Raw genomic sequence first — 25,822 nt, 5'->3', positions numbered from 1 at the left:
AACCTCGGAATCAAACTGGACTACGAACTCAAAATGGACCACCAAATGAACGCTGTCACCCCTTCCTACTACCACACCCTCTGCCTACTCCGAAAGACCTTAAACTGGATTCCCCTTGAACACAAGAAAACCGTCACCCATGCCCTCATTACCAGCAGACTAGACTACGGCAATGCACTCTACACTGGGATCAACGAGAACCTCACTCGCAAACTCCAGAACGCCGCAGCCAGACTAGTCCTCAACCTTGCGCGCCACTGTCACATCAGCCATCACCAACAGACACTACACTGGCTCCCCGTCAAGAAGAGTCACCTTCAAGCTTCTCACCCACGCCCACAAGGCCCTCCACAACAATGGACCCACCTACATGAACCACCGCCACTCGTTCCATGCACCCCACAGATCCCTCCTCTCAGCCCAGCTCTCTTGTGACGGTGCCACGCATCATGAATAACAGAACAGGAGGACACTCCTTCTCCCTCCTTGCGGCCAAGGCATAGAACTCCCTCCCTCTCCGCCTCCAACAGACATCAACACTCTCCAAGTTCTTGAAGGACCTCAAGACCTGGCTCTTCGAAGAATTACGGTGAACACCCAGGAGCTACGCACCCCCCAGCGCCTTGGGACCCTTTCGGGTGAGTAGCTGTGCTTCACAAACCCCGATTGATTGATAATTATTAACAGGTGCAATACCTCACCTAGGGCACCAATAAGACGGTAGGAGTTACAACAGTCTTTAGCAGTTCAATTCCCCATGCAGTCTTCCAAGAAATATTCAACTCTAATGGGAAGGTCAGGTCACAGTGGTGGTAATGGAAATAAATGGAACGCATATTAAACCTGTTAATTTCTATAGCCCCAGTAGTAATAAAAAAACACGTTTGCCATCTTTTACAGACAAATTACTTGAGATCGCTCTGGATTACATAATCATGGGGGTGATTACAACCAATTCTCGAGCACTACTTTAAATAGTTCCAGGGAGTCTCCGGCATGACAGGGGCTGCATGAGGGCATCTAGGGAGTGTAGGTCTGGACAGGGGACGTAGTGGACATGTGGTGAGAAAGGCACACAGTGTAGAAGACCCATGTGCGTAGGTCAAACTCCCTTGCTGATTACTTTTTCATAGCACAGCGCAGCTAGAGGAACTGGAAAGAGTGCCGAAAGGAAGTATTTTTTTGACCACGCTGATGTGAACTTTCACTGGGGAATGAGCAGGTAGGGAAAGCAACACCTTGGTGGAAGTGCTCAAGGACCCAGTTCATAAAGCTGATCTAAAGTGTACTATAATCTCTTTTGAAAGTCAATAACAAAGATCCTAACTCACAATCTATTAAGCAGAACACTCAAAAGGCAAGCATACGGGGGAACCCTTCAGGAAACTTAAGTGTAGACTAGTGGAAAAATTACTTAAGACAACTTCTGTTGGAACTTGAGGCTCTACACAAACAATGATGCATCTTTAAGAAACAACTATTGATTAATAGTCAAACGACAGATCCACATGCTGCAGGCAGATAAAGCAGAGCACACACATCTCGGCTTAGGGGCACACCTTTTCGGATTCCCAGGATATACTGTTTGGTGTCAATGACAACATGTCAGCTGCTTTATTTGTCCACAGGACAAGTAGGTTTAATCTTGTGCCGTACAAACCCTTTTGCTACCTATGTAAAGTGTCAGAGTATGGTTGCAGGAAACAGGAGTATTTGGCACAAAGACAAGATTTGTATCAACATGTATAAGATGTGCAAAATGGTATTTGTGATTAATACAAAGTCTTTACTGTCAGTGTGAGCACTCTACGCAAAGACAATGACTTTAAGCTCATCTTACAATAATGACAGTAGATCCAATATACAAATGTGTTCACGTTTGTAAAACTGAACAATTCGTGGCTATTTACAATACTCCCGAAATGTTCCTTCATTATATGCAGATACATGCTGAAGAATGGAAACAAGACTTTTGATTTTAGTTTGAAGCAAACAAAATACCCAAAAAAAACTACTTGTAATTTTTTTTTTAATGGACGACGGTTCCAAACAGTCTTACTAAACCACAATGCATTTTTTAAAGAAAATTTGAATATAATTTCTCTAAAGCATCACCTAATGAAACCTGTTTGAGGCATGCCAATATAAAATAACATAATGGCAAATCAGTGTAAAACCTGATTGACAGCGTCAGATCAACAAGGGCCCTACGCTTAATGAAAGTCACAAACGTCCACCTGTAGGTCTATGTCCTGGCATTAGTGCAGATTCACAAACTCAGAAGAGTTTACAGAAGTTGATCTATACATATGTACATTTGCTCATACAAATATTTAAGTTCAAACTCACATGTTAAAAGCTTTTCTTCCTTTAGCCCCAGGGGTAGGGTAATATATTCCCCAGCACCCTCAAGGAGATTCCCTCCCACCTATTCAAAGTTTTCCTTCTGACATCGTGTGCAGGCAATTCTCCACATTTTCCATGGTGGTAGGGGAGAGTTGGTAAATATGCTTAAACCTGTTGTTTTGTGGTTGCGCACAATCTCTCTGAGTATTCAAGCGCTGGAAGGAACACTTATCACCTACTTCCTGTCCCTGTAAAAACATTTATGCAAGTAAATGCTTTCATGAGTGAAAAAAAACTACATTTGCATGTGAAAGGAGAAATTACATTTGTAGATAGCCCATACATTTCTGACTCGGATTAGACTTGCAGAGTTTATCTGATTGTAACATATAAATGGCAAGTTCTTGATGTAGCACTTGGGATGTATTCACATTTATGACAATCAAGGAGCTGTTGCACAGTTGAGATGAAATAATCCGCACAAGAATTACACAATGTGGTAAAGAGGAAAATGGCAGTCTGGGGCGATCGCCTTTCATCCTCAGCTGGCAACCTGAGCACGGGTCCAAAAACAGGGTCTGAGCTTATTTACAGTAACATTTTGTGAAATAGAGTGTATGCGTAAAAAATCAATTTTGCAGAGTAATTCACAAGATGCTTCTTCAATATAATGAAAGGTGCTGGCATATTCAGATTCCTAGAGTGATCACAAAGCTAACCGAAGCAAAATCATTCATAACACTGCCTCTTCATAAGCAGAGCCTGTGAATATTCAATATTCAAATTTCGGTGAGTCATCAAACCCTGGTGTGTGTTTAAAGTATATCATAATCAGAAAAGTGTATGATTAGAGCCTCAATAGAATCCAAGCCCAGGCTTAATATTAGCCCTGGCATAATTAGAGAAGCTATGACCATAGTTCTGATCCAATGAAAATACTGCCATAATTTGTCACCTGGTTACAAGGCACCAAATGGAACAAGAGAATTTTTAAAGGACATAATGGATTTCTGAAATATGAAGTCCCTTTGAGAAGTTTATAGTGTATAATAGTATTCCCCACTCTTAGACACAGACCCAGGACTTCAACCTCAGGTCAATACACAGTATCAGCAAAGCCAATAACGATAAAGGGATAACAGTTTCTGATAAAGTGGGGAAGCTTACCTTAGTCACTATCTTCTATGCCCGATTATTGGCTAAAGGACCTAACACACTACTTAGGAGAACCAAAGATCTCCCTTGCTGCCCTTGTGGTTTAGCTGGAAATGTCATGCAACTTCAAGTTTTGAGTTCAACCATACTAAATCAGAGATCCTTAACCTGACATGTGGATCAGATGAAATAGCACAGTTATTGAAGAATGCCTTCTTTCAGAGAGCTAACAATAAGTTAAGTATCTGAGAATTCACCGAGTGAACTCAAACTTTTCTCTCCTGAATCCTAACTCACTGAGGACTAGAGGAGCAGACTCAGGGAGAGTTACACATCAATATTTGTCATGGTTGGCCCAAATAAATATGGCTAAAATGAATACTCCACCGTGCCACCAATATTTATTTCAGATCATCCCACCCCGATTCCTTGAAATCATAAATTATCAAGTGTTTGAGAAGGAAAGAAGCCTCATTTGTCTAAGAGTACTGACAGTTCAGATTCAGATGCGGTTTTGGGGAGCATACATAATATGTTACAATTATACGGTGCACCTGAGGTTAGTAACAGGGTGGATAGGTCATGAATCCGACAAAACCATGGGTGCACGTGGACCAACCAATAGCACATAGTGCTCTGTGGCACTTATGACTACCCAAGATAGACCAGCCACATGGCGTTTGCCTTAGCCATGAAGCTAGAAGGCGTCTTGAAACCTGAGCCTATCTGGTGGCACACTACCATACCACAACATACCATTACCTTCTTGTACAACAAGAGATTAACCCTCAATTCACCCCTGGAATGCAGCTAAGGCATTCTTAAAATGGCCACACGAAAATTATATAGCTGGTGGTGACTTGTTCATGAGGAGTGTTATTAAGGGTTTTATACTGAGCAAAAATGAGTAGTAGCTTCGGGCGGTAGACTTTTCTACTTTCAGATCTGGTACTGGGTCATGAATCAGGCAACAAGAATGACAGCTGTATGAAACTCACAACATGAGAATAAAATGTAAGACGTGCACTGGAAAGAAGGTCTTTTTAAAACTAAGCAACTAAACCACGAATGGCTTATTTGAAGAGGAAGAGTGGCCTGACCTATGAAGTTACATTCCAGCTTGCTTGATGAGGGTTATGACCTATTTACCATGATTTATCCTGCACAGTCCGGAGTGGTGGCAAGAGGAAAGGGAAGGAAGTACATTATTTTGTATTTCATTATTCAATCTATGGTATACTGAACAGGGAAGTGCAGGTGTTATGCCCACATGGCAGCCTTTTCTCACTGTGCCATACTCAAAAAAAATGTTAATTCAAGAACAGAAAAAAAGGCACATGAATAGTTTAGCGAAGACTCCCTAAACTAAGGAACAGAACATCCACTGGATTAAATATCGGATCCTCATATTTAGCATACACTTCTGTTAAGACGTGAAATCTAGGCTTTATATTAATATGCATGAAGTCACAGAGACCTTCAATTTTGTATGCAGGACAAACGTAGAAATAAAAGGCGATTTATACAGCAGTGAGAACGCTCACAGAGGATCACAGTATGCTTCTTAATTTTCAGAATCATATTTAGTGCAGTATTTTGTCATGGAGCAATAGATGTGGACATGTTCTTCTTATTTATATGAAAATAAAACATGATCAATAGAAATAAACATGTCCAAATCAGCTGCATCCAAGTCAAAAGTAACGCAGCTTCATCTAACTAGTGGGAGATTGATTTTACTCGACACAAAAGCTGGAGAAACAACGATCTCTCGATTTGGTAAGAGGTCATAATGTCTAAAGACAAACAGGTTTGGCTGTCTTCAAACAACCTCAGTAACCTCAAGACTCAAATAGCTGCAAAGAAGCTTGCATTACTAAGGACTGCAACAATAAAAGAGATAAACTGCCATGTGCCTGACAGGCGTTCTAACTACCATTAGAACCAGGACGCAGCTACACATACATAGAGGATTACTCAATGAAGCATGGAGTGTAGCAGAGACCTTTGTCACTGTCCAGCTCAGCCCAAGACAATACTCTAGACAGCAGCAGTGCTCATAGTCACCCAACAATAGGAAAAGAAAGATCTCCAAATACTGTTGTGGTCACCTGCTGTTGCAGTGCAGCTTGCTTGCGGTGCTCTAAGCCCATGAGATCAGCATGCTGATGTGCACCAACCGCAGTCAGGAACTTTTCCGCAAAACCAGCACAGTGCACAGAAATCCCTTGCTTGACACGGACAACTCCATTCTGCATAGCAATCTGACACACAACACAATTGATCCCATTGTACTATCGGAGTGCTCAAAACTCTGGTCATGGACCACTTTGAGAATCGTTTTAGCTGACAACCTGCCCATGACTGGCATAGAGGAACTAGTGAAGTATAAAACTGATATTCAATAGTAACAGTGTAATAATGATGTACATTCAGCTCCAAAATATCAGTAATAAGCAGGCGTGCAAGTAGTATGTACATGAGTTTCTCTGTTGATTATTTACTTACCCACATGTGAATACTCACACACATGGAATGTGGTTGGGAGCTCAGGAGCAAGCATGCATTCTGAATAGTCAGTTGCTAAACTGCTCTTGGACTTGCTGGTTGTGTCCCTGCTATGGGTTCCTTATCCTCAGAATAAAGGTGATTTTCCATCAGATATTGTGGCATATTTGTCACTTAGACAACACAATTTGGCAATGAGAGTTTTTGTGTGGTGTCTTCCTTCAGGAAACTAACCAGCACATATGAATGTCAATCTGTCTTTCTAACTGGTTAAAAGGTGGATAAGGTCCTTCCAGTGCCAAGGAAGTATCTGGTGAGCTTCACTGTCAGTGAAAATTAACACAGGAACCGCCTTTACTGCTTTCCCTTGGTAGGCTGAGAGTATTCCCCAATGGCTTCGGGTGGCCCCATGAGCTGTGTCCTAACTCATGTGCACCACACGCTTCTGGCGGTCCCGTGCAGATCATACACTGATGTTCCCAGATACCCATGCAGTTCACAGCAAGTGACATATGACATCACATGCTTTCTAGCATCTTGGATTAGCCTGAAAAAAAGTTTTCTGTCATGCACTACAATAATTTTCAATTTTATTGAGGACATGGAGGCGAGGAATATGCCTCTCTCTTTTTCACTCTTTATTTTTCAGCCGCAAATCACATAAAACTTTTTTAGAACACTACGTTTCCCATGACCACCTCATAGTCACATGACCAAGCACAGAGCCCCGGCCCTATATAACCTTCTTGCAGCAATACAGCTTCTTCTTTCTTTGCACCAGTCCTAGAAAAACAGTTGAACAGTCCGAGACCCTGCAACGACAGGGTCATTAACCAACTGAAAATTAATCACAAGCAGTCACAATAGGAGCCTAGCTCAAAAATCTTGGCTTTATGGAACCTAAAGTCCTCCATCTGCAACATCAGGAAAATCGAACATTCCAAGACAAATTCTGGAAATAGCAAGGCACATTCCCATAATTTCAAAACACCGTCGAAAGATGAATCATTTGTCCACATTTCCTTGCAAGGAAGTAAAACACTGGAGCCGTAAACACTGATTCAAAGGGACATATCAGAACAAATACACAACGTCACCTGGGAGGGAAAGAAAATAGTCATAAAACGATCATTAAAAATACATATTTATTAAACTAAGTGTGTGCAAAAAAATTAATAAATGGGTGGGTGGGTAGGTGGGTGGGATAATCTTCTCCTCCGCGTCCTCAGTAGACTTGAAATTCTTGTTGCAAATGATAGAAAATGTGTCAGGAACGGAGGCTCCGATTAAGCTTGTTTAAAACTGAGCCGCCACCACGGAAGCAAAATCAATAATAGGGTCATAATAAAATGATTTAAAATGTAGATTCTGCTGACCAATCTGTTGCTTTTAAAAACTCATCAAAATGAGAATCCAAAGCAAATGATTTGAAAGCCATCGCCCCTCTAGCAGAGTGGGCGCCTAAAACAGAGGTATCAATACCGGCCTCACTCATCAATAAGGTGTTTATATAAAGTGCAGCTACCCACCCATGAGGGTCTCAAGGTGTGGGGCTGATGGTCCCTATGGGTGGAGGATCATTGGAAGAGCCAGGTCTTGAGGTCTTTCTTGAATTCGGTCAGCGACATGGATTGCCTGAGGGGAAGGGTGCTACAGGTCTTGGAGGCATGGTAGGACAATGAACTTCCTCTGGTTCTGGTCTTGTGGATTCTGGGGACGGAGGCTTATGGTGAGTTGGGCGGAACGGAATTGTCTGGCGCGGGCGTGGATTGAAAGGCATGGTTCAGGTATGCTGGTCCTTTGTTGCGGAGAGCTTTATAGGCTTGTGTGAGGAGCTTGAAGATTACTCTCTTGTTGAATGGAAGCCAGTGGAGTTGTCGGAGGTGTTGCATGATGTGGCTGCATCGGGAGGATGTCGAGGACAAGTCTGGCTGCGGCATTTTGAACGTTCTGTAGTTTCTTGAGCAGTTTCTGGGTGACATCAGTGTAGAGTGCGGTGCTGTAGCCAAGTCTGCTGGAGATGAGTGCGTGAGTGACCGTCTATCTGGATTCTGTGGGGATTCATCCGAATGTCTTTCGAAGCAGGCGAAGCATGTGGAAGCAGGCTGAGGTAACTGCGTTGTTTTGGTGGTTCATTGTGAGCAATGAGTCCAGTATGACCCAGAGGTTGCATGCTTGGTCCGTCGGAATGGAAGGGGGTCCCAGCGCGGCTGGCCACCAAGCGTTGTTCCAGGCTGAAGAGGTGGGTCCCAGGAGGAGTACTTCGGTCTTGTCAGAGTTAAGCTTGAGGCAGCTGTCTTTCATCCATGTAGCAACGGCCTTCATTCCACTTTGGAAGTTGGTTCTGGTGGTTGTGGGTTCATTGGTGAGGGAAAGGATGAGATGGGTGTTGTTTGCGTAGGAGACAATGTTGAGTCTGTAGCTTCCGATGATGGCTGCGAGGGAGGCCATGTAGACGTTGAAGAGGGAGGGGCAAAGGGAGGAACCGTGGGGCACTCCGCAGCTAATCTCTGTAGGTTCTGAGAGGAACGGCAGTAGTCTAAATCTCTGAGTCCGGCCAGTGAGGAAGTAGTGGATCCAGTCCAGTGCCTTGTCGCAGATGCCGGCGTCGTGGAGTCTCGTGATTAGGATACGGAGGGTGACGTGTTGGATCCATCTCATCCATCTGGCAAATGCTACCAAACTAAAAGGCTTCTGCAAAGCAATTAACAATTGATCTCTCATATCTGTTCGAAAATCAGGGGAACTCGCCTCATAAGCATTCAGACATTGCACTACACAAAGCGTAGAATTATCTGGAAAGGCTCGCTAAGATACTGAGCTGGAATTACATTTGGTCTGTCGAGAAATAGAAAATGTAACACCCTCAGGAGAAACACTCTCCCCGCCAGATCTAAAGCGCATACGTCAGACACACGCTTACAAGAAATCAGGCACAAGAACATGGTCAATTTGGCTGACAATTGTTTCTATTATAGATATTTATTGTCTGGCCAAAAATCTAAAAACCTCCGGACTAAGTTAACATTCCATAAGACAGAATTTTAGGTTGAGGGGGCTTTCCCATACAAATACCTCTTCAAAATATACACACTATTGGGTTTTCGCCAACTGGTTTACCATCAATCGGTAAATGATCCGCTGAGATAGCGGACCTGAACATTTTTGCTGCTCGATAGGCCAGGCCAGGGAGGACAAAAAATGTATGACCAAACTACAACCTGCTCCAATGGGATCTGCACCCCATTCATGGCACCAACTACACCAGCTCCTCCATGTGTATGCATATCATTCATGTGTGCCCGACGACCAGGCTTACCCGCTGAAACAAGTAGCCTCTTGCAAAAGTCCCGGAAGACTCCATCTGCAACTCACTAGAGAAAGGTGGTCCAACAGGATCAGTGGATGTGGACGGCCCACTGGACCCAGAAGGCGGTTCTAACAGGAAGGAATCAGAATTAATCGGTTTTTCTACTAACTGGTTAAAAGTAGGAAAAGGTCATTTCAGTGCCAAGAAAGTAGCTGGTGAGCTTCACTGTCAACAGAGAAAATGAACACAGGTACCGCCTTTAATGCTTTTCCATGGTGGGCTGAGCTTGCGCTCTCCAAAGCGGGGTCACTATGTTCAGCTCTGCTCCCTGGTATCTCAACTGTGGCAAAACCCTGGGAGTCACAAAAGTCATTCAAACAGAAGTTTGAAAAAGGCGCACTGTCCACCTGCCCTATAAGGTGCAATATTTTAAATGTGATAAGTATGTAACGTACAACAATTGCTAGAGATAGATAAATTCTGAGCATATGTATTCTGAAGTGTGAAAGGCAACCTATTTAGGTTGAATCATAAACATCGTCCTAAACATGAAGTAAACAAGTAACATATTCCAAAACACTTCTTTGTTGCCCACTGTTTCAATATGCTACAGTCTACGTATCAAAAAATAACTGCAAGTCCAAACATAAATCTGTGAATCATCATAAATTCTGTGATTCTTCTTTATTTTCTTAGTATTTTCAGAAGAACGTCAAGGTGTCCCAATGCATTTCGGTGTGAAACACCTTCTTCAGGGAATACTGAAAAAATATATATGTACGTATATATGTCAATTCAAATGAAAACTATACAAATGTCCAATCAAACATATATATATGTCAATGTCTGACATTTTTTAACATTGTGCTGCCCTTAACATCCATTGTTATCCAGCCAATATTTCAGCTTGCAATACAGAAATAGGAAACAGGAAGAATTAATTAATGAATGAGTGGGGTGCTTAGAAAACCCAACGAAAATGAAAAACCAGATACAAATAAGAAACGCCAGTGAATTCGAAATGTGAAAGCAGGTGAGCAAACTTGATGTGAAAAGTGCCCGTCAAAATGATAATAAAACTTGCTTAAAAATAGATTTCAATAATGTGCGCTCGAGTGAGACAAATGCCTTATAGCCAACGTGATCAGACAAGGTCTGCAAACGGAGGACTCACCTCCCAGCGTTCGAGTGCGAATTAACACAAGCAAGATGTCCGTATCGCAACTCGCAAGGATCCGAATGCTACAGATAAAAATAAATAAAAATAAACACTCTCGTGATTCCGAAGGGAATGAACCAGTGATGGAAAGCGGTTAAGCGTGAAGTGCCACTTACTTTGCCTACTCCATGATGCTAAAGCATCAAGAACCATTCAGTAGAGACAATGTGGTGAAGATCACATTAACAACGTCTACGAGAAAAATGAAGAGATAATGCCATAAGCATAATGCGTCCAATGTCTCAACGCTCAAGATTGTCAAAAGCAGTTACGTCCTGCCGCCAGTAAAGTTACCTGCATTTGTAGCGTGTTATTCGACCTCGGAGGGGTTCTGACTTCGAACGGCAACGACTCGATGAGTACAAGTCGTGCAAGTGTGTTAGTAGTTAAGCCGTCGCGGATCACGTGACAAGTAAGAGATCCATAGACAGAAAAAGTGGACTATCGAAAGCGCCATATTGAAACGGGTGCAGTCTAACCAAGGACCCAGTGAAAAACAGAAAAGACATGGAGATACACCATAAACAATCAATGTCTCGTAAATGGCAGAGATGCCTGTTAACCAAATACAATTAATTCGTGTGCAAAATACATGTATATAATCATGTGAAACATACATAAAGCAATGCAAAGTTCACTCATTATTAATAACTCAGCAGTGAAATTTCATCAAGATGTTAAATGAAATGCAACCACATTTTATCACAGGAAATGAATAAGTTCAATTTTGTCATTCAAACCCCCTGGACTCATGGTCTGTAAAAAACGTATCCAAAATGTTTCTCTTTGAGCCAAGTGCCTGTTGGGATCAGCATGTATGGAATCAGATATCTGCTCAAGAACAGTGAATCGGAGTTGGGGTATAGTGTGCTGGTGTGTGTTCCAGTGTAATGCTAAGCAAGATTTCAGATTGGAAGTGCGAATAGCACTTTTGTGCTCAGTCACCCGTATTTTTACTTTACGGGTTGTTCTCCCCACATAAACAAAGCCACAGGGGCATTTGATGGCATATATCACCATGGCAGTGTTACAGTCAGAGGAATGTCTAAGCTTGATGGATTTGCCCGTGTGTGGATGTGTGAATGTATCACCCACCATGACATTCCCACAGTGTCCACAATTATAGCATTTACGCATCCCTGCGTTTTTAAGCGTAGATTGATTGGGAATTTTTTTAGCCAGAATCTCTCTGATGTTTCTAGACCTTGAAAAGGCAAAAATGGGTTTAGCGTGGAAAACGTTTACAAAATCATTTTCTTGCTCTATGATTTCCCATCGCTTGAGGATACTCCGTTTGATCGCCATTGCTGTTGTGGAGTATTTGAGGACACAAACTTCACGTTTAGAGACTGATTTCTCAGTTTTTCGAAGTAGTTGCGTTCTTTCCATGCTGTATGCCTTAAGTTTCGCCGTTTCCAGAACTGGTGCAGGATAACCTCTATCCAAGTATTGCTGATACATGATTTCAGTGTCAATTTTCCCTTGATTGTCATCCGAGCTGATTCTACGCACCCGGATGAACTGTGATAGAGGTAAATGGTTTTTCAGAGAGTGTGAGTGAAAGCTCTGAAAGTGAAGTGCATTATTCCTGTCAGTCGGTTTCTTAAAAATCCTGGTTGTCAATGTGGAACCTTGTCTTTCAATTAGAATGTCTAAATAATTAATGGTGGTGGAATCAATAGAGTGTGTAAATTTTATGTGGGGGTGGCAGTTGTTCAAACTCAAAATCACGCTCTCCAGAGATTCTTTCGTACCCCTCCATAAAACCAAAATGTTATAGGGCAGGTGGACAGTGCGCCTTTTTCAAACTTCTGTTTGAATGACTTTTGTTACTTTTCAGGGCCTGTGTAGGGGTTGCACAGGCATTCAAAGGCTGCACCCTTGATTACTTTAAGATTACCGTAAGAACTTTTCAGCATTAGTTAAACAGTAGGTGTGCAGTTTGTCAAAACTCTTCACTATAGTCAAAACCCTGGGAGTCATCATAAATGGGGGAAAAGGCGTAACCCAGGAAGGGAGACCAGTCCTGATGAAACGCATCAGCGGCTTAGGCTTCTGGAGCCGGATGCTAACTGAAAAATGTTAGGAGCTGCCGGTTGAGGCGAGATGCAAAAAGGGCCTCTAAGCATGGTCCCCAAAGACAGTGGAGCGCTTGTAATACGTTTGGGTGAAGTCTCTATTCACTAAAGTCCAAAAGATGTTGAGACTGCCGGTCCACAATAGTACTGCTCTAGTCTTGGAAGTACTGCGCTACCACTGATATTCTATGTTGGAGACAAAAATGCCAAAAATTCTTGGCTATCTCTGCAAGAAGATTTCATCCCACACAACTTGTTCACATATCGTTCTGCCGAGATATAGTCCATATGAAGAAGTATGCAACAGTTGGACTTCTCCGGAGAGAGACTCTGAATCACAAACAAACCCACAAAAGAGTTCCAAGCAATTGATGGGGAGGTCCAGCTCTGCTGGGAACCAACGACCCACCATGGAGATATGACCACAATGTGCTCCCCAACCCCACTAGCCGGCATCAGACTTTATATTTATGTTTGGAGTCATATTAAAAATTGCCCTGCCATTCCTGGCCTCAGTGTGGTTCAACCACCAAGATATTTCGGTCTTCACCTCCTCCGGAAGAAGAATCGGTTCCTAGTAGCGGAGACCCTTTCGAAGATGCTGAATTTTGAGTCTCTGAAGGACGCAATAGTGGAGTGAACTGGGAAATATGGCCTGGATCAATGAGGCTAACAGGCTGAAAATGCAAGTTATCAACCTCAAGAATAGTGTCTGCTTGCTCAACGTGGACCTCAATTCTTTCTTGATGTTTCAGAATTTCTGGATTGAAAGGACCAGTTGCGACCCAAGGGAATCCACCTGAAAACACACAAACTCCAGCCGTTGGGAGGAAGGCAGGATCGACCTTTGAGCGTTTAAGATGAAGCCAGGATCTTAAAGGAGAATCGTCCACTCGAAGTGGGTTAGGGCCATCTGAGGACATGGGGTCATGATAATGATGTTGTCTAGATAGATGATCAGATAAACACCTCTGGCTCTCAGGGAAAATACCACAGGTCTCAGGATCTTTGTAAAGCACCAAGGGACAGAGGAGGGACCAAAAGGGAGCACTCGTAACAACAGCCTTGCCAGAGGAACTAAAGAAAGCACCAATGAGGCAGTAAAATAGGGACTGCTAGGTAGGTGTCTTTTAAACCAGACCATACAATCCCCCTCCTGAAGGATATCCTTTAAGAGATGGATTCCTTCCATATTGAAATGATGGTAAATGATCACACCATTGAAACCCCTCAGATTCAGCGCGAAGCGGTCTCCCTTCTTTTCTACTAAGATGATGCAACTCAGAAACCTGACTGGGTGGGGGAATGACTGAGGAGACAAAATCCTGCTTTTGTTGGGAAAAATACATTGTGGGAGGGGGAGAGGTCTGCATCGGAGAGCTGTAAATCTCTAACTTGTAACCCTGCAGAGCCTCGAGAACCCATTGGTCTTGTATTACACTCTGCCAGTTGTGTAGGAATAACCTGGTCCTGCCCACTAACACCACCTCTGAAAGTGGAATGATTGTCACCTATGGAACCAGACTCCTGGAAAGTGCCTTGCGATCCTCCGTATCACCCCTTCCGGAAACGATTCATGTTGGCTCGGGCCCAGAGGGGTAGGAGGTGGTATTGTAAGATTAATCTTGGCCTCCACCTCTACCTTGTTGACAGAATCCTCGCTGTAGGCCTTGGTGGTAGCCACGGCCAAATGCTCATCCCCGGAAGCTCCTGGCCCTGTCAAAAAGAGGACAGAAGATCTTCTTGAGGATCCCCTGTGCCTTATCCAAGTTACTGTAAGTTGCAACAAACTTCTACAACTTCAGAAAGGGGTTTTCAAACAGCAGTCCTTGAGCTAAGGGGCTTGACTCAGATGACATGAGCTCGGTGAACTTCAGTTCATATTTAAGGAGGATGGACCAGTGCTGTTCACTGGATATGGCGAAGTTTACATTTCCCAGCTGGCAAACAGTTCTTTGGGCCCAGCTGAGCAAGACATCTGTGTCAATAGGGGGTCGCTGACTCTTTAGTTTGATAATCTAGCCCAAGGATTTTAGGAGTGGATTTAATATGTTCAGTAGTTTATCTTGGCAACCGCACCAAGCCTGATCTATACCCTTCTTATGATCCTTACAGTATTTTTTCAGATAAGTTACTACGGTAGGGTCTACCTTTGGGATGTCACTGAGCTCGTCTGGAAGGTCTGGGGCACTGGGATCGCAGCCGCGCTCTGACAGTCTTGTTGAACCCTTGCTGGATATGTGATTGTACATAATCCGCCACTTCTTGTGGCAAGAGCCACACAGTGGACTTCGGGTGGATGATATCACTAGGTTCAAAGTTCCTGCACATTAATGTGGAGTGTATTGCGTTTGCGCTTACTGGGGCCTGGTGTGTCTCCTTGGTCTAAGCCCTGAGATGAAGCAGAGCTTGTGTCATTCTGCCTCGTATTGGGAACTGTGGGAACAGGTTGAGTGCTATAATCGTGATCCTTTGCCTGTGAATCCGCTAACTTCTCAAAATCTGCAGTGTTTGGCCCTTAGGGGTTTTTGCTAAGGACTTGGCTTGAGGAGCCAACTGGCTACTCCCAATCTGCAAGGGGGAGTGGTATGCAACCTTACTCCACTACATACCCACAGAGGTGTCATTTTAGAGGTTCAATAGCCCTCACAAGCGCTTTGTTCAGAGAATGCTGTACCCTAGCATCAAGACCGCCATCAGGTCCTGCTCCAAAGACCCCTCAGGGTCATCATAATAAAAGCCCCCCATATTTTCATCATAATACTCTGACATCCTTAGTATCTGCCCAGCAGAGATACAAGAGCCTCAGGAAGGTAATAAGGACCAATGTGCAGTAGGAGGACAAGGCCAATCCACCAATCGGGAGCAAATCAGGAAGAATAAACAGTTAGCAACCCATAAGTAGGTAAAGTCTTGCCACGTGGTGTGGTTGTATTACAATTAAGTGTGGAGGAAGGACCTGCTAGAACTATAGGAAGAGCCTATGCAAAATGTTCTAACACTGGGGGAGCAAGCCAACCCACCAGGGTGTAGAATGGGAGCCAAAAACAAAGGGCAGAGGCGAACACCAACAAACGCGTCTCACTGTGTTCAAACATGCCCGCAATAGCCGGAATCGACAATCCAATCAGTCGCATGTCCTCGGTCCCCTTCTTCCTTTCCACAGAATCAAAAGATGCAAGGGTGACACGCCAGCCCTGCCAGACGGGTAAACACTCCGTTACCTGCGCAGTTCCTGCATCAAAGGTAACGAACATTGAGTGAATGTGGTGATAACAGCTGATCACGGAATAAAATTCCAAATATGCACATGAACAGAGTCACAGTAACACAACAGCATAAACTGCAAAGTACATTCGAAATATTGCACACAATAACTAAAGCAAGGGAAACAACAGTAAGTAATAACAAGCATTGGCATAGCCAATAGGTCTCGCTTTTTGGACCCTATAAGTATTTAGTTATGCAGCAGAATATCCTTGGTGCAACAACACCAACTGTTGCATGGCTAAACACTTATAAGGTCCCAAATGCGAGACCTATTGGCTATGCCAATGCTTGTTACTCATTTGCCTTTGACCCAAAAGCCTGGACCTGTAAGACCGAGATAACCGGTAAGAAGCGTAAGTTATGGATAAAAGAGGCATGAGGTAGAATCAAAACTAGGCAGCCTTGGTATTCAGCACCTCAACATTCAATAGCACCGGCTGCAGGCTTCTGGGCAAAACATTGGGCCCATGCACTTATTCTTTTACAAATTAGGCACTGCTTTTATGCATTGAATCCTCCTACAATTTTCTTCATATTCCTTATTGGCACCTCCTCAACCTCTCACCGCTCCATCCCACACGGTTCTCATGTTTGACACCCATAGTAAACGGGATGACTGCACTTCCTCATGACCGCTCACTCACTAATGAGAAGTCGTAAAACAACACTTCAACTAAAGCACAAGAAGAAGTTTATCATAATGGGGCAGGATATATGGCCCTTGTGGCGACCCAATTTGTTAATCTGCTACAAAGTCTTAGAACGGAGACAGCCTTTTACCATCAACCGTGCTGCGACTGTGCTTCTCAGCCAAAGTGGTTTCCAATCTGCAATCTGTCTCTTACCACTGTTTGCCGTCCAGTGATACACCTGCAATGATATACTGGGATGGTAAAACTGAGAGTAAGATCCAGAGAATGCATTGTATTGTAATTGCATTTATATAGCGCTAACTATCCTTGAGAAGGCGTCGAAGTGCTTTTCCGGTGAGTAGCGCACTGCTCCAAAACCCAAAAGGATTAGTGTTGAATTAGTATAGTGAAATATGAAATTAATTTGAGTGGTGGATATGCTAGTCTGTTCTTTGGATTGAGGAGGATAGTGGAGGGATAGAAGAGGGAAAGGTTTGCATTTATATATTGCTTGCTACCCCTGATGAGGTGTTGAAACACCTTTCGGCAAGTAGCATGCTACTCCATAACCAAAAAAAGGATTTGTGGTAAATTAGTCTATGGAAATATGAGACTAATTTGTTTGCTAACGGCCAGAACTAGTCTAGCTCTGCACGCCTAAATACAGGAACTAGGGTGTACCGAGCACGTGACAGACTTATGAGAGACTTTAGGTGTCCTTGGATTCCAGCAATTATTGCCAGGTCCTACACACAGCCAGCAACGTTTTAAATGCAATTTTCACAGACCTAGTAAGGTAAATCCAGCTTGCGGGGTCACTCTGATCACCTTTTAATTCACAACTATCTTACAAGGCCCCCCTCTTTGAAATTCATTCCTATCAGGTCCCACCCTAATCAGGCAAAGCAAAATAGACTAAAAGCCACGGATAGGATAAAGCCAGCAATGATGTCGGAAGCTGTGGTGGACATGGAGGTATAAAGAAAGAAAAAAAGTAAAAGACGAGGCAAACAAGAAATAAACAGAAAAATGCAAGCGTTCATACAGAAAGAAAATAAACAAGTAAAAAATAAGAAGAGGCGGGGAAAGAGAAAGGAGTAATGGATGCTTGGAAGATGAGATGGAAGGAGGGAAGTGTGATAAGAAAAAAGAAAGCGAAAGAAAGAAATAAGGTTGCAAATACATTTAAACTGAGAAAGACATAAAAGTGACGAAATGGAAGAAAAAATCAAGAAAGAAAGGACGGAAGGAACAAAGCAAAACAGCAGAATATGGGTGAGAAATATTGGTAAAAGTGAGAAACAAGATAACGAAAGTGTAAAAAATAGAAGAGATTAAAAAAAGAACGGAAGGAATAAAGGAGGAAAAATGAAGAAACCTCGCTTAGTTGACATAATAGTAATACCTTTTATCGGACCTTAACCATAAGTTCTCTTCCTGCTGAATTAAATCACTGTCCCCGCTGAACCAGCTATTAAACCTTGGTTCTAGCCATCCAAGAAATTAGCCTCCAGTGCCTGAACTCTGTCAGCCTCCCTCCAGTGCACCGTAGCTCCCGAGGCCGACCTTTTGATCTGAGGCAGCTCGGATTCATCCATAAACCCTCCAACAGCAGCTCGAGGTGTCAACAGTACTCACCACCCCCCCTGCTTCCTCACATCAGCTAAAAAACTAAAACAAGAAGTGGTTTGTTTGACTTCGCCCCACTGTCATCTGGATTCAGTTCTCAGAGCCGAGTTACATTTTGTAGAATATTGTGAAATAGTTAAACAGACAGTCTCACTATAGTCTATTGGACGTGTTCTGGCTGTAAATCATTCTCAAACAGTGCGAATTTGGGTAGTTTTATAAACTATAGTTGCCTGTTGTGCATCCTGCCTTTGAGTCTATTGATTCGACATTGGTAATTATTGCCGTTTGCAGAGTTAGTAGAAACCATGTTGAGTGAACAGCTGACGAGACCCCTATGCTGGTTGTTTTTGGTTGCACCTCAGATCAGGAATGTGCTAGAATACCCGTACAAAGATGGCGCCTGGGATTAGGGTAAGAATGGCGGAGCTGCTCATCTATCCACAGAAAGATGTGCCCATACTTGCCAGACTAGGAGGATTTAAAGGGTGCGGCCTCCAGAGTCCATCGTGAATGAATAAGTGCAAGCACTGACTCGATTCATTACATATTGTTAATTAATCACATGTAAATGAATTTGCCGCGAACAAGTAAATGTTTAAATGAACAGCAAGAACACATACTAAGAATATATTGTAGAGTCATTAGATTTACCAATAAGTGAATCTCACGTTAAACTGTATGAATATGCAATATATTACTGTGTCACACACATGAAATGCACTATCTGCAATTACAGAGACATGGCTTCCATTCCTCATCATCTACTTGTTCCTCAGTGTTCACAAAGTGTAACTCAATGACCTCACATCAAGTCAAGTAAAAAGCATACATGTTAACCCATTGGCTCTTCCAAGACTTGTCCATAGAGTTGGCTGCCTCCGATTGGCTAGTACCTTTTTTCACCTGTGACTGCGATACATCATTAATGTTCTGCTGTGCCCATACTTAAAGTGCACCTTGATTATTGTTAAATACCACAGAAAACCTGAAATACAAATCTGAAAATAGAGGGATGGCAACAAATAATCCTTAAAAGGCTTACGTAAACGTCAGCCATGTGCCAGCAATGAAATGTACATGAGGCAGGAGGTAAAACACGCGCTGCCGATCTGCAGAGTTTTTTCAATTTCAAACTTTTTATGTACGCTCAAAGGTTGCATTGGTATAACTTGGTATGGGGATAAGTTAGTCGTTAGTGCTGTAGCTACGCAGGAAAGAAATTTTAACAAGCATCTGCACCGCGCGAGTGGTGTGCGTGATGGCTGCGATACAGCATTAATGTTCTGCTGTGCACATACTTAAAGTGCACCTTGATTATTGTTAAATATACCACAGAAAACCTGAAATACAAATGTGAAAATAGAAAGATGGCAACAAATAATCCTTAAGAGGCTTACGTGTACGCCAGCCATGTGCCAGCAATGAAATGCACATGAGGCAGGAGGTAAAACACGCACTGCCGGCCTGCAGAGTTTTTCCAAGCCCGCGCGCGATGGCAAAAGTAGGCTGGCGAGTGGTGTGCGATGCGGTGCAGGGCTGAAAGCTGGCGGATGCGGTGTGGGGCTGAAAGCTGGCGGGTGCCCGCATGAACGCAAGCGCTAGGCCAGCCAGCAGCTCTTTGAAAAGTCAACTACAAAATGTCTCTCCGAGTAGCGCATGCGCGCTGACTCAGCGAGACCTGAAAATGACTAAGATTAAAGGAGTCCACTTAACTGGCTAACTGGCTGTGAAGCAGCAAGCAAAGAGGAAGCTGTATTGCTGTAAAAAGGCTATATTGGGCTTGGGCTCTATGTTTGGTCATGTGTCTATGAAGTGGTCATGGAAAATGTAGTGTTTTAAAAAGTTTTATAGGATTGACTACTGGAAAATGAAGAGTAAAAAAAGAGAAGCATTCCGATCCTGGAATAGCATTAGGTGGATAGCACCATGAACATCGAGAAGCAACTGGGAAGCTCATCTGAGAACTTTAAGCGTCAATGGTGTGTTTTTGGTATCTCTGAAATTATTTCAGATTTCCTCTTGTCAAGATATCATGGTCGGTACTGTTTATGTCTTAGATACATCTACAAAATATTTTATTCTTTCCTGTGAGACAGCTCTAACCTAGTCTCTTGTGCGTTGTACCGGATGTTCTCTAATATGTTCTTACATTGTTTTACTTTTGATATACTCATTTTATTTAAATCAGCAAAATAGGCAAAGAAAGATAAACTTCAACTACTTTGACATCAACGTTGTACAGAACAGATACCTTCTAACTGTGTAGCTATCATGTATATGACATGGTGTCTATTCAGCATTCTGAAAACTGTGATAGCTATTGATGCCATGAAATACGAAGAACCATGTAAAACAATTCTATTATTTAATAGTTTAGGCCAGGGGACAAAAGAGTATTTGAACATTTACCAGAAGTAGAGGCGGCACAAGTAATTTTGTAGAATGGGGTGAATATATTGAAGCAAAGGAAAGAATGAGGAAACAGTATGCTGAGGAGCCAAGTATTTTATTGGAAAGACAAGTTCTTTAAACACAAACAGAACAGTGAATAGAGTGTCGAAAAATATATAGCTGTGCTTTGTAGATTAGCAGCTTCTTGTGGCTTTGAAAATTGTATAGATGTTTATGAAAAAAACATTTTACACTGGTTTTCACGTAAAGTACAGGAAAGACTATTAACTTACAGAAATCAACGCTTATTAGAATTGATAGATAGGTTCTGGGTTGTCTATGCGCCCATCAAAAGCTTTAACATGCAATGAAGGGTCTTCCACAGTGAACAATGTGTTTGAATGGGTACCCATTAACTTCATCTACCCTAAAGATAAAGTTAATAAAAGAAATGTGAGGAGATATGTTGCTAATTTCTACAGATGTGGTTCGAGAAACCACCTAGGCAACAACCCCACTTGCCCTGCAATATGTAAAATGTGTAATAATTATAGAAAGACTGGCCATTTTCTATTGGATTGTAAAGCAAGAAATGGGAGTTTGCAGATAAAGTAGTGACGCTGCCTGGCTCAAGATTGTGAAGAAAGATTGAAAAACGTGGTATTCACAATAGAAACTGATAAGTGGATGCTCACTGAAGCTACGATAAATGGTCTGCTGTGTGAAGCACATAAAGATGTGTGTTTGAAAGTAATGCCACACAAAGGTATTAACCCTAAGCCTTTCAGAGTCCATGACTTTGACTTGTTTGGTTATTTTGTCAGCCCATTGGAATGTTTGGGAAGGAAAATGGAAAGGAAAGTATGTGTAGCTGTAAAGGAGCAAGACATATTAGACTGAAGGAATTTAGCTAAACTTTGTTTGCCTTTAAGGTCTGCTTCTGAAAATCATGTTGTTCTAGGGGACATTCCTGTTCACATTGTTGAAGATGATAGTCAAGTACCCTGAAAAATTCACAAATTGTGTTGGTAAAATAAAAGTGGTTGAACATTGCACCAAGTTAAAACATAATGTTGGTTAAGTAATTTATAATGTCAGATAACAAGCATGAACTGAAATTATCTTTAAAAAGTACTGGATATGCTTTATTCTGAAGGCATCACACAGCCCACGGATTCATCGGAATGGGTTTCTCTAGTAGTTTTGACCAAAAAAAACTATCTATGGATTTGCGTCTGTGTGTGGACCTTTGCATACTCAATAAGAACATAACAGGTGACTTGGTAACCTAGGTAATGCTAAATGCTTATCCATTACAGACACGCATTCTGCATATCAATATATTCCGTCTCCATCCCAGGATCTCACAACTTTTGTAACACCGTTGGAGCCTACAAATATTTACTCCTGTCTTTGGACTTTCTTTGGCGAACAGTGTTTTTCAAAAGATGATTGATTATTTGGCAATTTTAGTAATATGCATGCCTTCCAAGTCTATATATATTTTATGTTTTACAGAAAATCCCCCTAAGCATGTGGCAATTGTTGAGTGTGTTTCAAGGATGCTCACTGAGAGGAGCATGGCAGTCAGCTCAGAGAAATTAAAATTATTTATCGAAGAGGTGGACTGCCGTGGTCATTCAATTACACTTTCAAGAAATTGCCTAAAGTGTTATTTAGAGGCCATTCAGAAAACACCACCCCCCTCTAATAAGGATAAATTATGGTCCTTCCTTGGACTTTGTGAATATTATGCTTGCTTTGTTTGAGGATATCCATAATACAAACTTTAAGACTCTTACTTAAGGAGATGTCAAAATTAGAGTGGACACATAAAACAAATGAAGGATTTGAAGTTGTTAAGAAACATGTAATTGAGGCTTACGCCATAAAATCTTACATGTCTATTGAGAAATGATTTGTTTCAGTTGTTGCTCCCCTGCACAGCTTAGGTGCCGAGTTAGAACGTGCGTCAAGGGACATGACCATACAGTAGCTTTTGGATACTGGATCATGAAGGAACCACAACTGAACAACAGCACTTTCGGAAGAGAGGCCTCAGCTTGTGTGTGGGCAGTTCAAACATTTAAAACATACTTATGTGATTCTAACTTTGAAGTTTTTATCAGTCACAAACCTTTAGTTCATCTCCTGAAATAGGAACGGTTTAGGCAAAGGATCATCTCGTTTGGTGAGATTACTATCCAAATTACAGGAGTATAATATAACATGATTACTAAATATGTTCAAGGTGGCAAGAACTACAAATGATTGGTAGACTTTGGAAGGGGGCTCTACAACTCGTGAGGCTTTTATTTGTGGGTGATGCATCGAAGGGTCTCCTTCCAATTTTGAACAGAACTAAAGGGCTGATTGCCTGCCCAGAATGCCACTAGTATACTTAGACTCAGATTAACTAAATGATCATGAGTGAGCACTGTAGCGCCAACTGATGCAGCTAAACTGTGTAATAATGTCTATTCCGAGTCTGGGTCAATACTTGCAAAGACGACACACTGTTGCAGGAAGTAATGCTCCGCGAAACACTCTTTCTTAATTGTTGTATACTTACCCTCCATTCTGCATGGCAACCAGACACAGAGACAATAGTTAATGTCGTTGAACTGACTACTAAAGTGCTCAAAACACCGGCCATGGACCACTTTGAGAATATTTTCAGCAGCCAAGTTGCCCATGGCTAGCATAGAAGAATATATAAAGTCTAAAGTAGATACACATTACTGGCAGTGTAAGAATTATGTACATTAGACTACAAAACATCAGCAACCAGCCTGTATGATCTTGGGCAAGTAGTACCTCTGCCTTTATCTGATCTGGGCACTTGGGAAACCAGTACCTTGCGCTTGTCGTGGATGGTGACTTCCTGCAGGGATCCTACCAGCCCAGCCGCTGCGCCGCCTCCGTCTGAAGATTGGCAGAGCTCAGAGGCTGGCTGAAGGCGGCGCGGCTGCAGGGTCAGAGCATTGGGGTGCTGTCGACTATGCTCTCGACCCGAGGGAAGGAACTCCTGCGGAGCACGCACTGTGATCATGCTGTCCCTGCCGCACTCATACAGGCTGCTCGACATGGGGCTCCGAGGAGGCGAGACACCGCGCCCCGCAACACACCCGCTACCGCTGCAGGGGACTGCCGCGCAGCATTCCTTTCAGCTCCAACCAGGACAGAAAAGCCAAGAAGCGCGGAGGCAGTCTCTGCTACAGCACCAAGACAGCGACAGCACAGGCAGCCGCGGGAAATACGGATTGCACGAGCAACAGAGAAAGCGAAAACAGACTTAATCGGCACTGCACATTGTGTCACTGTGATCAGGCGAGTCTCGTTCTAGTCTGTCTCCAAGTGGATTTGAACGTTGTAGAACGTGTGCTGGCAACTCATGTCTGTGCAGTTAAGCGGACCTTTTGAATTAGCTCATTAACAGCGCCATTTGATAAGTAAATAGTATTGGAGCCATTGAACGTTTTAATACATTTGATAAACATACAAAAACGACGGCTTGTCTACTTTATTCCAATCACGAAGGAGGCATCTGCCCTAATATTTTGAGTACATTGTGTAATTATGGGGATTCATTGCTGTTGATTACACGATCATTGTGAACTTTGAAAGTTTTACGTTTTGTAATGATTCATGGGTATGACGAGCCTTGACACAAGGCTCCTAGTTACCAATCGAAGATGGCCGCTGCATTTACGGATCGGAAGCTCTCGGCGCGGCCCAATCCCAGGTAGAGTCACCCGGATACACACTTAGAATCCCGGAAATGCCTGTTGTTTTACAAAGCTAACGCGAAATTACTACATTTCCGGTTGAACGTGAGTTTGGTTATTCTTGTTGCTGATTGTTTCTCGAGTTCTTTCGCCGCGATGACTGACCGCTACACCATCCACAGCCAACTAGAGCACCTGCAGTCCAAGTACATTGGCACTGGCCACGCTGATACCACCAAATGGGAGTGGCTGGTGAACCAGCACCGGGACTCTTACTGCTCCTACATGGGTCACTTCGACTTGCTCAATTACTTCGCTGTGGCCGAGAACGAGAGCAAAGCTCGCGTACGTTTCAACCTTATGGAGAAGATGCTCCAACCCTGCGGGCCGCCCACTGACAAACCCGAGGAGGCCTAGAGTCGCCGGAGCGGTGGGAGCAGTGTGAACCTGTGCGACGTCACACATGGTGGAGAACTGGAGCAAGCCGTAGGAGGTTTCATGTGCTTTGGGTGCGATGATTGGGAGCAGTGAGGGTTTCGACTGGCTCCAAAAGTGCGGCTATCAAGAGGACCTTTACCGTGCCCTCGATGGATTTTGGTGACCCGACCATATGATAAAGAGCCCCCATGCCACCCAACCGACCTTTAAATCTCCTCATGGTGTCTGTCCTCCTTTGAACATTATCAACGCGTCGAGCATGTCAGCCCAAATCACCGAAGAGTTTACTCATTGGAGAATTATTGTGTTTATCTGGCTTTTACCCTCAACTTACTTTTTTTTTTTTTAATTAGTATTTTTAAATAAACACATTCATCCTGTATGTAACGCTCCATGGTTTGTATTGCATTTTCAACGTGAAACCGAAAGGCTCAGTAAATTCTTTGAACGCATGTTTACGCTTCCTAGGCTGTCTCTCAGAATGAGGCGCATGTATGCTTGCAACGCAGTTGTGCTGCTAATTTCAGTTTCTGATGGTAACAGACGCTGTTATCTCTGTCTTTTCCCTGTATCTCCCTGCAACCGTATATCCTATTTACCGATTGCGCGCACACCTGTTTCACCGCTACGCCGGTCTTTCACATTGGCCCTCTCTAGAAAGCAATTTAATTGAATAGCTCGGGGAAATGTCCTTTTCAAAAAGCGTTTAGAACAGGATGTAATTTGCACGTCTGCTTATAGCTATAATTTATGAGCACGATGTCCGTATGCACTGTAGAGGAATTTTGCAATTCGTAATAAGATTTTAAATATATGAGCTAAGAGGAGATTGTGGGCAAAATGGGGTTGGTGGTATTTGAGTGCCAATATAAAGACGCGAGAGACGTATCGTATTTACTTTTAACATTATAGTGAGGCGATATGGAACTCATTTTGATTAGATGTGACCACTTTGCATTTAGAAGTAAAGCTTTTTAGGGGCGCCCTTGGAAGAGAGGAGATAGAGTAGGTGTCCTCAACCTTTTCTTTAATAAGAGCTACTTATGTTCCAACGAATTTATACCGAGCTACTATTATTTTTAGTGTGGAAATAGGGATCACATCAGACAAGATTA

At 42.9% G+C, this 25,822-nt stretch overlaps 2 protein-coding genes across 2 annotated transcripts in view; one reads left to right on the top strand and one right to left on the bottom strand.

Annotated features, from left to right (window-relative positions):
* The window catches only part of ANAPC1 (anaphase promoting complex subunit 1), a 771,271-nt gene extending 747,470 nt beyond the window's left edge, over positions 1–23,801 (bottom strand). Inside the window, exon 1 of the mRNA XM_085611802.1 lies at positions 23,399–23,801. Within this exon, the coding sequence (XP_085467928.1) occupies positions 23,399–23,629 (231 nt within the window). The 5' untranslated portion in view covers positions 23,630–23,801. The remainder of the gene's footprint in view (positions 1–23,398) is intronic.
* Positions 23,802–24,313: 512 nt separating this feature from the next.
* SF3B5 (splicing factor 3b subunit 5) lies at positions 24,314–25,089 on the top strand. The gene has a single exon (XM_085611804.1). It carries the CDS (start codon positions 24,426–24,428, stop codon positions 24,684–24,686), a length of 261 nt encoding a protein of 86 aa, XP_085467930.1. The 5' UTR covers positions 24,314–24,425; the 3' UTR covers positions 24,687–25,089.
* The last annotated feature ends 733 nt before the right edge of the window (positions 25,090–25,822 follow it).

Source organism: Triturus cristatus, chromosome 6, assembly GCF_964204655.1.
Source record: "Triturus cristatus chromosome 6, aTriCri1.1, whole genome shotgun sequence".
NCBI classification, from domain to species: domain Eukaryota; kingdom Metazoa; phylum Chordata; class Amphibia; order Caudata; family Salamandridae; genus Triturus; species Triturus cristatus.
This window is presented reverse-complemented; position numbering and strand designations above follow the sequence as displayed.

What these genes read in the sequence shown, in the direction of transcription:
- SF3B5 (XM_085611804.1), top strand. Translation starts at nt 24,426, where the DNA reads ATGACTGACCGCTACACCATCCACAGCCAACTAGAGCACCTGCAGTCC.